This window comes from Schistocerca americana, chromosome 3, assembly GCF_021461395.2.
Source record: "Schistocerca americana isolate TAMUIC-IGC-003095 chromosome 3, iqSchAmer2.1, whole genome shotgun sequence".
NCBI lineage: Eukaryota > Metazoa > Arthropoda > Insecta > Orthoptera > Acrididae > Schistocerca > Schistocerca americana.
The window spans coordinates 253989178-254003222 of record NC_060121.1 but is presented as its reverse complement, the minus strand read 5'-3'; the positions used below and the strand labels follow the sequence as shown (position 1 = coordinate 254003222).

Below are 14045 nucleotides of genomic sequence, written 5' to 3'. Positions count from 1 at the left end.
CAATAGTACTTGCAGGCCCTAGGGAACGAGTAACTTCCCGCGTCATCATGTCCCGTATGTGTTCACTTGGCGAGAGATCTGGTACCTTTCTGTCCAGGGTAATTGTTATACACCACAACGAACACATCATGTCGCAGCAGCCGTATGTGGACGTGCATTGCCCTGCTAAAAAGCACATCACCTTCCTCTCAAAGAAAATAAGGTAGCGCGGAGATAAAAGCCTGTGTAATCAACGGTTAATGGCTACTTTACCCTGCAAAAACACCAAATGTACTCGGCAGTTGTAGCTGATAGCCGCATCACACCATGAAACCTGGGATGGCACTCTGCAATAGGCAACTCACCAGGCCTACGCCATACACGTGTACATGCAAACAAAACCTGCTTTCATCACTAAAGACAACGATGCGTCCTTCTACTATCAAGTCTCTCACGACGCCAGTGTATCCATGCTTGGCGGTGCCGTGGTGTCAGTGGAAGCCTGGCCGGAGACACGCTCAATCTTAATCCTGCTGCAAGCAAACGGTTCCCAATGGTACCTGATGACACAGAAGATGCAACACGTGGCCAGATTTCGTCCCTGTATGACGTTTGGGCGGCTACTGTTACTCATGCAATGCGTCGATCTTAATGTGCATCCGTACTACGCGGACGTTCAGAACCTGGTCTACAGATGTTGGAACGTTCCACAGGGCACTATTGACAGCAGCGACACACCACCGACGCATTGTGCCCAACATATGTAGCAATCCGTCGATACTTTCATCCAGTTTCGTGGACACCAAAAAATCCGATCTCGTTCAAATGACTGAAGCTGCACAACAGTAGTATGTACTCATAGGCGGAGCATGGTTCCACCATAGAATGAATGTTGTAAACGCTGCTCTCCTCTGTACTGAGCATAGCTACTGGCTGAAGAATCAAAACAGAGGGTGCATAGACTGGGCTCCTGAGTGCCATCTTATCGCCGATGACGATGACAAATAAATCATTAATACTACAACCCCTTCAGTGTGCACATATTATACCTTGGTGCCACTGAACACAACCCTCGAGGATGTTGCATTTTTTTCTGGGAGTGTATATAAAAAACCTTTTACTGTTCTTAACTTTTTTTCCACCTTGGTTCGTCATGGAGGTTTCCAATAAACTGCAGTTTAATCACTCTGCAGAGGACCGCTGCAAAAACAGTCGAGACGTTGTTGGTATACCTACAAGGGCTATTCGTAAATTAAGTTCCGATCGGTCACGAAATGGAAACCACAGGAAAATCCGATTAAGTTCTGCACAGATGTGTTGGGTAGTGTCTCCAGTATTCCTGTCGATCACAGCACGTCGCTCTTTGCAGTTCTGAGCGTACAGTGAGCATGTAAAGATGCCTAGAAAATAGTGTCTCCCGCCAAATATGAGGGCCTCGTGTGAGATTTCGCATGATGTCACGCAGCTCACATAACATAACGGTCACGCGTCTCGTTCTTCATGACAATTCTCGGCCGCATTCTGCAGGGGCATTTAAGATGCTCCTGCAGTGTTTGTGTTCGTAATTGGCTCGTCCTGAGTTTCATTTCTGATCACATGAACAGCTAGCTATGAAGACAACATTTTGGAACAGACAACAACCTGTAGACGAGGGTAGACAATTGGTGGAAAGGACGGGCGGCTGCCTTCTATGATGAAGGTATTGGAAAGCTGGTACCATTCAACGACAAATGTCTAAGTCGTAGCGACGACTATGTAAAGAAGTAGCTGTAGTGTGTAGCTAACTATAGCAAATAAAATAATTTTGATTCTCAGAGTGGTTTCCATTTTGTGACCGGTCAGATCCTAGTTTCCGAATAGCCCTCATACTTTAGCGTTTAATAACGGAGCGAACTTACATTGACAATGATTTTACTTAAACTGACACTGGTTGACATTGGAATACAAACAGAGCTGCCGACACCATCTGAAGCTTCCTCCTCCCAAAGCCGTGGACATAGGATGACTGAAGACTAAGAGCAGCAAGGGCATCCTGTGGTTGTGGCCCGACCAGTGGTTATGCAGAGGAGCGAAACGTGCAGAGAGGAACAATATGCAATCCAGGAAAATACAATAACAAGTACTAGTGTGCCTCCATCTGTGCAAGAATCCTCTCTCTGCAGTTCGGTTGCGCTACCACCGAGGCTTTATGGGTTGCCCAAAATTCATAAAGAAAATGTTCCGTTAAGACCGATACTAAGTGCCATTGGTTCGCCCACCTACTCGTTAGCCAAGTTTTTGACTACGCTGTTAAAACCACATGTGGGCCGTTCGGACTCGTATATAAAGAATTCGACACATTTCATCAGCAGATTGAATGGCATAGTGGTCCAGCCGGAGGACATACTGGTCAGCTCCGATGTGGTATCGCTGTTTACCATGGCCGGCCGCGGTTGTCTCGCGGTTCTAGGCGCGCAGTCCGGAACCGTGTGACTGCTACGGTCGCAGGTTCGAATCCTGCCTCGGGCATGGATGTGTGTGATGTCCTTAGGTTAGTTAGCTTTAAGTAGTTCTAAGTTCTAGGGGACTGATAACCACAGCAGTTGAGTCCCATAGTGCTCAGAGCCATTTTTTTTTATTTTTTTTTACCATGGTTCCACTTAATGATGTATTGGAACAGCTGGATCGAATTTTTCCTGCCGATATTTTAGAGCTGTTTAAGTGTTGTTTGACGACCACATACTTCAAGTGGAATGAACAGTTTTATGAGCAAACGGATGGCGTGGCTATGGGAAGCCCCCTAAGTTCCGTAATTGCAAACTTCTTGATGGAGAAATTCGAAGAACGGGCCTTAGGTACTGCCAGCAAGAAATCAAATGTATGGTTCCGATACGTGGATGACACGTTTGTGTTGTGGAGACATGGTAGGGAGGAACTAAGCCGGTTCCACGAACATCTGAACAGTATAAACTCAAGAATTCAGTTTACTATGGAGGAGGAGGTAGACGGCAAACTACATTTCCTCGATGTGCTTGTGTTTAGAAACGAAAATGGTAGTTTGGGCCACTCAGTGTACCGCAAACCCACGCACACGGACCGTTATTTGCACCGGGATTCGAACCACCACCCACAACAGAAGCGGGGTGTTATCAAGACGTTAGTGGACAGAGCTAGAAATATTTGTGAACCTGAGTTGCTCGACGCTGAGATGGAACATCTCCACAATGCACTAACGAAGAACGGATATTCGTCCGCCGAAATAAAACGTGCGTTGAGGCAGCCACGCAGAAATCATACCGACGTACAGGCTACTGCAAAATCTAAGGTTTTCCTGCCGTTTGTTAAAAATGTAACGGAGAGAATAGGGAGGATCTTGACGAAGCGGAATATTACCGTAATTTACAAGCCCACCAGGAAGATACAGGAATACCTTAGGCCTGCCAAGGACGCTCGCAAACCATTGGAAAAATCTGGAGTGTATAGGATCCCATGCAGCTGTGGTGATGTTTATGTGGGTACCACCAAAAGAACTGTTTCTAAACGTTTGGAAGAGCACAAGGGAAATTGTAGAAGAGGAGAAACGGAACGATCAGCTGTTGCGGAGCATGCTTTCCAGCCAGGGAACCACAATATTCGTTTCGAGGAGACGCAAGTACTAGCGGCCCCGAGCGGATACTACGAAAGGCTCTACAGGGAGGCAATCGAAATCGCTAAACACCCAAATAATTTCAACCGAAAGGAGGAGGGCGTCAAATTAAACGGTATATGGATGCCGGTGTTAAAGAAGATGTGTACCACTCGTCCACTACTGGGTGATGGCAACGGCGATCGACGGCGACGGACAGCGGCCAATTGCACTGACGTTTTCAAAACACGTGACGTCACGCCGCGGCGCGGGGGCGCGCGGACACGGAATTTAGCGGCAGTCAGTAGCGAGCCAGTGTGTGTGTTGGACCTTCCATCAAGCTACGGACCCCCTTGAAGATGTCTCCCGCAGTCGGAGACGAAACGTTGGGAATCACCTCAGAATTCATCAACCGACCACGGCATAACAGCCCGGATAATTATAATGGACAGAATCCTCTCTTGTTAGAATACCATCTGTAGACCCTGTTAGAGTGTACCCAAATCTCGAACACTCCATGCAGCTAGCTAGGTTGGAGCAGCCGATTACTCTGACCACTGCGTTGCGACATGTGGTCCGGGTGGGGCATAAATATGGCAGGAAAGTCACCTTCTCGGTGATGGAGGCTGTTGACAGAATACAGCTTAAGTCAATGAATCTCCCCTCCGACTTAGGAGCGCTGCGAGATCTGGTCAAGAAAGTATTCGAAAGAAGAGGTGAAGAGTTTGATTTATATGAGATTTTTGTAAATCAGTATTGGTAAATGGGCGCATTGCGTTCGACTGGTGAAAGAACTGGCCAGAAAATCGTGTACATACCTACTTTCCATAATGACTACAATAGCTATTGGACAGCTAAATACACGTAATAGCACACTAGTGATGCAGGAGCTGCGCAAGGTGATGGAGGAGAAGAGACTAGTTGTGGTCCGACTGCAGGAGCCGTATTTCCAAGCCAGGCGAATAGCCTTCGCAGCCGCGACATGGCAGTTAGTCAGTAGCGGAGATGAGCCGAGAGCGGCGATAATAATAACGAACAAAGCATTGCGAATAATACAGGAGAGCTTCTGTAAAGTTTGGAAGGAAGGAGATGAGGTACTGGCAGAAGTAAAGCTGTGAGGACGGGGCGTGAGTCGTGCTTGGGTAGCTCAGTTGGTAGAGCAGTTGCCCGCGAAAGGCAAAGGTCCTGAGTTCGAGTCTCGGTCCGGCACACAGTTTTAATCTGCCAGAAAGTTTCATTGCGAATAATAGTTATCTCGGAGCTATCAAACAGTCACTGCAACGTCGTGGAGATACACTCTCCCACTTGAGTACTATCTCTCGTCAATATGTACTTTCAGTATGGAGACGACATCGAGCAGCATCTGAACCATCTCACTCGGGTAATCACGGCGTTGAGGGACCGAAAAGTGATAGTGACTGCTGCCATAAATGCAAGATCCCCCCTATGGTTCAGTAGCACAAGAGACACAGACGGAGGCAAGGTGGAAGGAACAATTATGGCTTTGCAACTTGTGGTGGCCAACAAACCTGGTAACCCTCCGACCTATACAACAGGAGGGGGACAAGGCACGATGTATCACTTACAACATCTAACGCCGCAAGCATCGTGAGAAATTGGAAAGTAGAAGGTAAGGCCACCACAAGTGACCACAATCTGATTACATTTATGTTAGGTAACAGAAGGTGGCACTGAAACATGGGGTGGGAAGTGTAATTAAATTACAACAGACTGGGAGCGCCTAGCAAGTGAGTGTGACATTCCTGCATTACCAGAAGGTAACCAATACCAAAATATAAATGTGGATAGGTACGCCCAAGAGCTGGTGATGGCGATTACTAGAGGAGTGAAGGTAGCCATACCAACAAGGAGGATGGCCATAGCGGCCTCTGTCACCATGGTCCGCCGAACTGGAGCATATGTGACAGTCTGTCAGAAGAGTAAGGAGGCACTTCCAGCGCAATGTCGTCTGGTGGGAAAGGAAACAATGATTGCAACAATATAGGGAACTACAGGAAACATTCCAGAAGGAGCTTCGGCTAGTTAGAGTTCGAAGTGGGGAGAGACCCATGGGGAATCCCCTATAAGTTGGTGAGGAAGAAGATTTGTTCTCCAATGGTATTATCCACAGTCATATACGAGGACAGGATGACGGAATCCTGGCAGGAAACTGCTGAGGTCTTCCTCCATTCCCTGTTGCCTGACGATAGAGAGGAAGGGGAAACGGAAGGCCAGCGCCAAATGAGAATAGCTGATCTTGTAGGATATACAAATGACAGAGCGGTATACCCCTTCTCTGAAGAGGTGACTGCCCAAACAAAATCTTTAAAGAGAGGAAAAGCTCCTGGGCCAGACGGCATTGTTGCGGAGGTAGTGCAGTTCCTCACACAAAATTGTATAACGAGCGCCTCAGATTGCAAAAATTTTCCAAAATCTGGAAAACAGCAAATGTGGTCACAATAAAGAAAGGACCAGAAAAAGATCCAACTGATACCAAATCATACAGACGGATATGTTTATAAGATCTCTTCGGAAAACTGTTCGAGAAATTGTTGGCTGACAGACTGGCTGCACATCGAGTGCTGTGCGGGATGAGTGACAGGCAGTTCGGCTTCAGGTGTCGGTGGTCGGCAGCTGACGCAATCGCCGAGGTCTGTGACTCAGCCTCGTTCAAGTACATAGTTGGCATCATGGTGGACATCAGTGGCGCCTTTGACCGCCTGTGGTGGCCTTCACTCTTCTACTGTTTACAGGAGGAGGATTGTCCAGGGCCACTATACGGTCGTCTGAGGAGTTATTACGATGATCAGGAGGTCTGGCTATCATCCCCTAGCGGGAGGGTTAGAAACTCAGTAATAAAGGGATGCCCCCAGGGCTCTGTGTCAGACCCCTTGTTTTGCAACATCCACATGGAACCGCTACTGGACAGTATGCAACAGAGTGAAGATGTACTAAAGGTGATAGCCTACACAGATGACCTCCTCTTATTGGTGGATGGCCGTAGCCGCGAAGACACCCAGCCAAAGATTGAGAGGGCTATGGATATATTACAACAGTGGTGCCATAACACTAAAATGAAAATATCACCAAATAAGTCACCCTATCTTCTGCTGAAATGACAATTAATTAGGAATCCAATGGTTAGAATCGAGGGCTCACCAGTTCTCCGACGACGAGAGGCGCGTTACCTGGGAGTTATCATTGACGAAAGGTGGAACTCCGCAAGGCACATTGAAGCTCTAACTAAAAGTGCCTTAAAGTGCTTAACAACATCATATGCATTGGCCACTAAAGATACTATCTCCCCCATGCGCTAATAAAGTTATATCACAACAGTATACTAACATCAATAGTGGATTATGGCACGAGAGTCTGGGCACACAGGCTCACAAGGGTGGTGCCTGCCATGGCAGTGAGAACGGTACAGAGAAATATGTTATTAAAGTCAGTTGCGGCCTACAGGACATCTCCAGGTGGGGCCTTGTTGGTAATAATGGGGCTTTGCTCCCTTGATATCAGAATTAGGGAACAGGCTGCACGGTTCTGGGCGAAGAAGGGAGAGGTCGGGAAAACAGGGGATATTCTGGGTATTCAGGCTGGGTATAAGGGTGTAATCAAGAGAAGGGGTGTAGAGTTGTGGCAGGAAGCATGGGAAGCTGATAGCACCGAACGAAGATCTTTACAATTCCTACCAGACGTAAGAGAACGATTAGGTTCGTGATTAACCCGACAAGGGACTGTTCCATTTTCTCACTGGTCCAGGGCCTTACCCGATATACCCGTGTCGGTTTGGGAGAAGGACTACGCCTTCGTGCGACTGTGGTGCAACTCTCGACCATGTGGTTTACGAGTGCCCCCAACAGAATGATGTAGCAGCTGCGCTGAGACAGCAACTATCGAACCGCGACACCTTTACCCTTTTACGACACGAGGATACATTTCGAGTACTGTACTATCTGGCCAACGAGGTATCACAAAAGGTTCTTCTACAATATGTGAGGGACAACCTTGATTAACGACAAATAATAACGTATTACACCACCCCAATCCCGTACCTCATGGGCGTGGACAGGCCGACAGCTGTTACTGTCGAAATCAGCGACGTCCAGGATTAGGGAGAGTACAACAACTCCGAATTAGACAACGCACCGGGTTTGACGTAGATTACGTTTTCCTATTAAGTAGGACTTAGATATAAGAAAATAAACAATAGTCAAGACATCTTGGGCCTGCCCAGTGCCAGGGACAGGTAGTGTGGAGGTTAGTTTTTAAGTATATCACTACAGTAAGTAGACAAATGTCAACAGTAATGTATCTTGCCCATTGTAATAAAAGTACTAGAACTACTTGTAGTTCATTGTAAACTAGCTGCAAAAAATAATTTTAATAATTTTAGGACCCACTAATTTTATAAGGTAGTGGATTATTATGCATAATAGAAGATTAAGGAAAAAACCGACACTGGCCCTGGAAGTCTATGAATTTAAATTACAAACCACTCTCACATACAACGAAAGCAGATTCTGAATTCGAGACACATACAGATCGCAGTCATAACAATCGAACTTAATAGCCGAGGTCTCGATGTCGTAATAAAATGTCTTTCTCACTGATGCACAATGATAAAAAGATCAGAAATTGTATAAACGTGACACTGAGGACAATGGACCAATGAAAGCAGTTTAGTGATGAGTTTCTCTCAAGCAATCATTATCTACAATAGCCCTCATGAAAATGGTGTTGTAGGAGCTTCAAGAAAACCCTCACATTCATCTGTCTTTAATACTTACCAGGCGGCTTGATTGTCTATAGCGACTTAGAGTGTAATTACCTTTAGTGCTATCAGAATTCCATGTGAGGATGCTAAGGTGATAGCATTTAATGTGCGGACGATTGTTTATATTTGAAACTGGTAGCAAAACTAAGTAATTCACTTCCATATGGAGCTAATACCAGGATATGACAGAGCTCTGCAAACTTTAATTATCTCCTTTGAGATATCTTTCCAATTAACAAAATGGTGGAAGAAATGCAGTGGTAATAAGCACCCCATTTGGATAACTAATGCCATTTGAATATCATGTAGGTGGAAATGGGAGCTGTATTACTAAACGAAGGACAGTCACAGCCGAGGTTGTCGCTTAGTACTCAGAACGACAAAAAGATATCGCTAAAGAATTATGCGGCAGAATGTGGGTAAACAACACACCACAGCTCTTCTGTTGGAGAATAGTAGTGTTAGTGGTAAGCCTCATCCGTGCAAAATATTTTGTAAGTATTTCCTGTCTATAGTTGGCCTATTAAATAATTTCATTGTTGTAGATAATTATGGAGAATTTTAGAGCTAGTGTTCCGAGGCAATTCTGTTACCTGCAACTACAGGTAACAAGAGAAGAGGCAAATGAATCACTGAATAGTAAGCGTTTATCAAGCAGACTTACGAAGATCAGTCCACCATAAATTAGCACTATACTTCGCCATCTGTGGAACGCATTTTTGTCCGCCCCCGGTAGCTGAGTGGTCAGCGCGACAGAATGTCAAAAAATGGTTCAAATGGCTCGGAGCACTATGGGACTCAACTGCTGAGGTCATTAGTCCCCTAGAACTTAGAACTAGTTAAACCTAACTAACCTAAGGACATCACAAACATCCATGCCCGAGGCAGGATTCGAACCTGCGACCGTAGCGGTCTTGCGGTTCCAGACTGCAGCGCCTTTAACCGCACGGCCACTTCGGCCGGCGACAGAATGTCAATCCTACCGTCCCAGGTTCGATTCCCGGCTGCTATGGAGATTTTCTTCGCTCAGGGACTGGGTGTTGTGTTGTCCTAATCATCATCATTTCATTCCCATCGACGCGCAAGTCGCCGAAGTGGCGTCATATCGAAAGACTTGGACCAGGCGAACGGTCTACCCGACGGGAGGCCCCAGGCACACGACATTTACGTTTTTTAACGCATTTTTAAAGTGTGGTTAGCTTACAAACGCCTTAAAATACTCGTCAGTGAACCCCTACTCTGAATGTCCATCTCTTCCTCTCCCCATCTCTCTTTGTCCACCTCATCCTCCCATGTCTATCTGGTCTCCTCCTCCTGCCATTCTGTCTCTCCCTCTCCTTCTCCCCTCTCCTTGTCCCTTTCCCCACTCTCTCCGACAATATCCTCCTCGACCCTTCTTTTGACCAATCCCCCCTCTCTGTCAATTTCCTCTCCCCCCTCATCGTTTTCTACCTACCCACTACGCCTCTACACCTTCCTCCTGCATGCCCCCCTCCCCCTCCCCCCTCTCTGTCCACCAGGTTGGCTTCAGGAAAGTGTTCGTGTAGTATGCCACAACGTTTCACCGCAATACGTTCCTAGAGAGCTGAGTGACATCACGTGAATTTGTCTTATTTTTTAAATTGATGTCTTTAACATATCAGCTTCAAAATTGTTAATGAAGCTACATAACTGTGTTTATATTTTCTGTTTCACGTCACCGAGAGAGAACAGAGGATATCAGCATCGTGTACTTCCTTTGTAACGGGTTCGTTACAACTCAAGACTGCAAGACGACGGCCAGTCCACAGAAGATGCCGCTGAATCGTTTGCGTCGCTGATTTTTAATGTACGTACATTGTTGCCAACGGTCTTGCCACGTTGTGTACATCTGATGTCACCCGAGCGCCGAAGTTAGGAAACATCGGGCCCGGGTGACTGCCTGGGTACATACACCTGATGCCGTTGGCTTCGCGAGGCGCGAGGCGCCGAAGTGGCGTCAAATTAAAGGACTTGCAGCAGACAGTTGCGCCGTACGACATTTTTATTATTACTATTATTATTATACAGTGTTAAAGAAAAAATGTTTTATTTTTACCTCATCATACGTCGTGACACAGTAAATGAGTCAGTCTGTGTCCATCTACTGATCCGCCCACAACTTTGAAGATTTTACCTTTGATACTGGAGGAAAATTTTTTGTTTATTGTATTTGATTAACCGGGGTAAATACGATAAAATTCAATGTCAACATTAATTTTTTATTGTGTACAACGGGGCAAAACTCTGTTGAAAATTGAGTTGTAAGACATTACCGTAGGCTGCTTCACACTACCATAAGAAAGTGTAAACTACGGTAGTGTTCCTAGTAGGTTTGGTCAGTTAAGGCTGTACCCACATTACCTGTATGTTAGGTGTGTAGCATAGCTATTGGCGGTTACCTCACAACGATCGCTTTCCGTACGTATGCGATCAGTGTGTTACTAGATTCCCCTAAAAACCAGAAGCGATAAACTTTCTAGAAACTGAGTTGCAATATATAAAGGGCCGAGTAACCTAAGGAATACTTTTGTTGTATATAATTATCCTCCTGTCTGTTAAAAATAAACAGTATTTAAAGGAAAATTAAACTCGCCAATGTGTAAACCATGTTTTATTCGAAAATTGATAATTGTAATATGAACTAAACGGATATTGAAGCAAAAATAAAGGAAAAAAACATAGATTTGTCCAAACAGCGAAAGAAAATAGAATTTCCTCAAAAGATAAAATTAAGAAAAAACGCAAAATAAATCAAAAAAATAAAACATCGCTTCTGAACTTCACCGAACTTATATAAATCATGTTTCTGATATTTATAAAATATTTCCGCATTTATCAACAATAACAGGAAACACTTGCCTTTGATCATGATAAAGAACATTCTATTGTGTTCAAAATAACAATTATTATGTATTCCTTACGTTTGTGCATGGAAACTGTACTTGCATCAGAAGTAATTACCTTGGTTACATAAAATCGCTGAAGTTGGGCGGTCAACTAATTTTTATTGCTTCTAATATGAAATTCATATTCTGTAAGGATATAAAATACACAATGGACTAATACTGGATGATGTGTGGTTCAAATTTTGAGCAAAACACGCAACCAAACAGACAAAACACCAAATAGAAATCGTCGGCTCCCTGTCTCTTTCTTACACATTCGTTTAGTTTTGTGTCGTGCAGTCGTCAAGGGTACACGAGTGGACCTTCGGCTCTGAAAGCCCATATCGATGATGTTTCGTTGAATGGTTCGCACACTGACACTACTTGATGGCCCAGCATTGAAATCTGCAGCATTTTACGGAAGGATTGCACTTCTGTCACGTTGGACGATTGTCTTCAGTCGTCGCTGGTCCCGTTCTTGCAGGATCTTTTTCCGGACGCAGCCATGTCGGAAATTTGATATTTTACCGGACTGTACTCTGCACTGGACGGTACTCTCGTGAAATGGTTTTACAGTAAAATCCCCACTTCATCGCTAACCCCGGAGATGCTGCGTCCCATCGCTTGTGTACCGACTATAACACCACATTCAAAGTCACTTAAATCTTGATAAACTGCCATTATAGGAGCAGTAACCGATATAACAACTACGCCAGAGATTTGTTGTCTTACATAGGCACTGCCGACCGCAGCGCCGTATTCTGCCTGCTTACATATCTCTATATTTGAATACGCATGCCTATATCTGGTTCTTTGGTGTTTCAGTGTACAATGCCTATTTTCCTGTGCAATCGTAATTGTTATATAATTTTTTGAATGGTCCTCCTTTATATTTTCTACTTAATAGACAGCAAATTCGTCCACCTCGTCAAGAGTTTCTGATCCAAGTTTAACACCTGATATGTCTATCTCTGTAGCGCATGTCTTTTTATGAAACAATTTTCTACTAGATGATGGAAGATCGACACTGTCAATATCAGGAACAACTGTATCAGAGACTTCGTCATTAGAACGTTATGAGACTAATAAGCAGAACATCGCCCAGACGTACCTCATCGATACTTATTTTTGTTAGAATGTTATGACAAACTGCCTATTGGCTTCTCTCTCGGGTTCTTCGGCCGACGTTCATCTAATGATTTTTCTGACGTTTCGCCAGCACGAGTGGCTGGCATTGTCAAAGCTTCCCCCTCCATTGCCGGTGGTGAACTGGAGCCGAGCTCGCCGCCGCAGACTATATGTACCTGGCGCGCCAACGTCCGAGGGCTTCTCCGCGGTCATTATGGCTGTACAACAAAAGGTTGTCAATGTGTAAAATGCGTCCGAACGATTTATGCGGAGTAATGATGCTGTTTTACACGTTGAATAGCACCCAAGACGCACATCCACGAATTATTTATCTTTGGGGATCTGAAGAGAGTTGTATTCGAGAGTGGTAATTACTGCTTCTAGTAAATGATCACTGGGTAGAACGAGAAAGGATGATTATGGTTTAACGTCTAGTTGATCACAGGTAATTAGCAACGAAACACATCCATAGAGTTAGTGCCGACTCTAAAGCTGCTAGTGGGGAGATCTGCCCAATGACGGATGACATCGAAAAAGTTCAAAGAAGGTCGGCTCGTTTTGTACTATTGCGAAATAGGGGCGATAGTGCCACAGACATGATACGTGAATTGGAGTGGCAGTCATTAAAACAAAGGCGTTTTAGGTTGCGACAGGATCTTCTCATGAAATTTCAATCGCCAGTTTTCTCCTCCGATTTTGATAACATTGTGTTGGCACCCACCTAAATAGGGAGAAATGATCATCACGATAAAATAAGAGAAATCAGGGCTCGCGCAGAAAAATTTAAGTGCTCGTTTCTCCCGCGCGCCGTTCGAGAGTGGAACGGTAGAGAGACAGCTTGAAGGTGGCTCATTGAATCCTGTTCCAGGCACTTTAATGTGAATAGCAGAGTAATCACGAAGATGTAGATGTGAATGACGAACCTAGATTAACTCAGACTGCCCCATGGTACCCTGTGTTCTAGTCCCCAATTTCACTGGGACTTGATCAGGTAGCTGGGGGAGGCCTGCATCACCTCTCCAAAACTCAGCTCATTTTGCCCTCTCACTCTTATTTCAACGCTACCAACCCAGAGAACAGACGTGGGAACTGCCATCCCTGTCAACCGCATGTTTGCTGACACAGGAGCGGTGTTTTGAAGCAAGGCAACAGGGCTAACCTCTGGCCCTTAACTCCCAGCTACTCATCACTGCAAGGGACCTGCACCAACCTACCGACCGCCTGGGACCCCGCTCTACGCTGTGTATGTGGCTGCATGGATTGTTAACAGATGCCAAGAGTTAGACTGACATCCCAGATGTGAAGGCGACATCTATAGCAGTGAATTGTATTATTTACGTCTGTACAAAATAAATATTACGAGCTAGCGAGATGTTTTGCACGAGGCTGACCTTTGAGGATGACCTGCAGCTGATCAGCGAGCACCTCGAACGTGCTGATGCTGCTGCGGTCCTCCGGGATGACGTGCTTCTTGTTCCACGTGCCGCACGCGTACTGGAAGAAGTCCACGCACGGGTTGGCCGAGCGGTCCATGGCGGCCAGCAGCGACGATGCTGAAACACGCAAATACGAGCCGCGCTGACGAACATCTCGAATAGCACTAACTGATACACTTAGAGCAAAGTACAACTGCAGGCCCCCATATACAGGG

At 45.5% G+C, this 14045-nt stretch overlaps 1 protein-coding gene across 1 annotated transcript in view; it reads right to left on the bottom strand.

Moving 5' to 3' along the window:
• Nucleotides 1–14045, bottom strand: part of LOC124606813 (neprilysin-1-like) — a 535942-nt gene that overhangs the window by 183352 nt on the left and 338545 nt on the right. The window contains exon 3 of the mRNA XM_047138881.1: nt 13786–13947. Coding sequence (XP_046994837.1) covers nt 13786–13947 — 162 coding nt within the window. The remainder of the gene's footprint in view (nt 1–13785; nt 13948–14045) is intronic.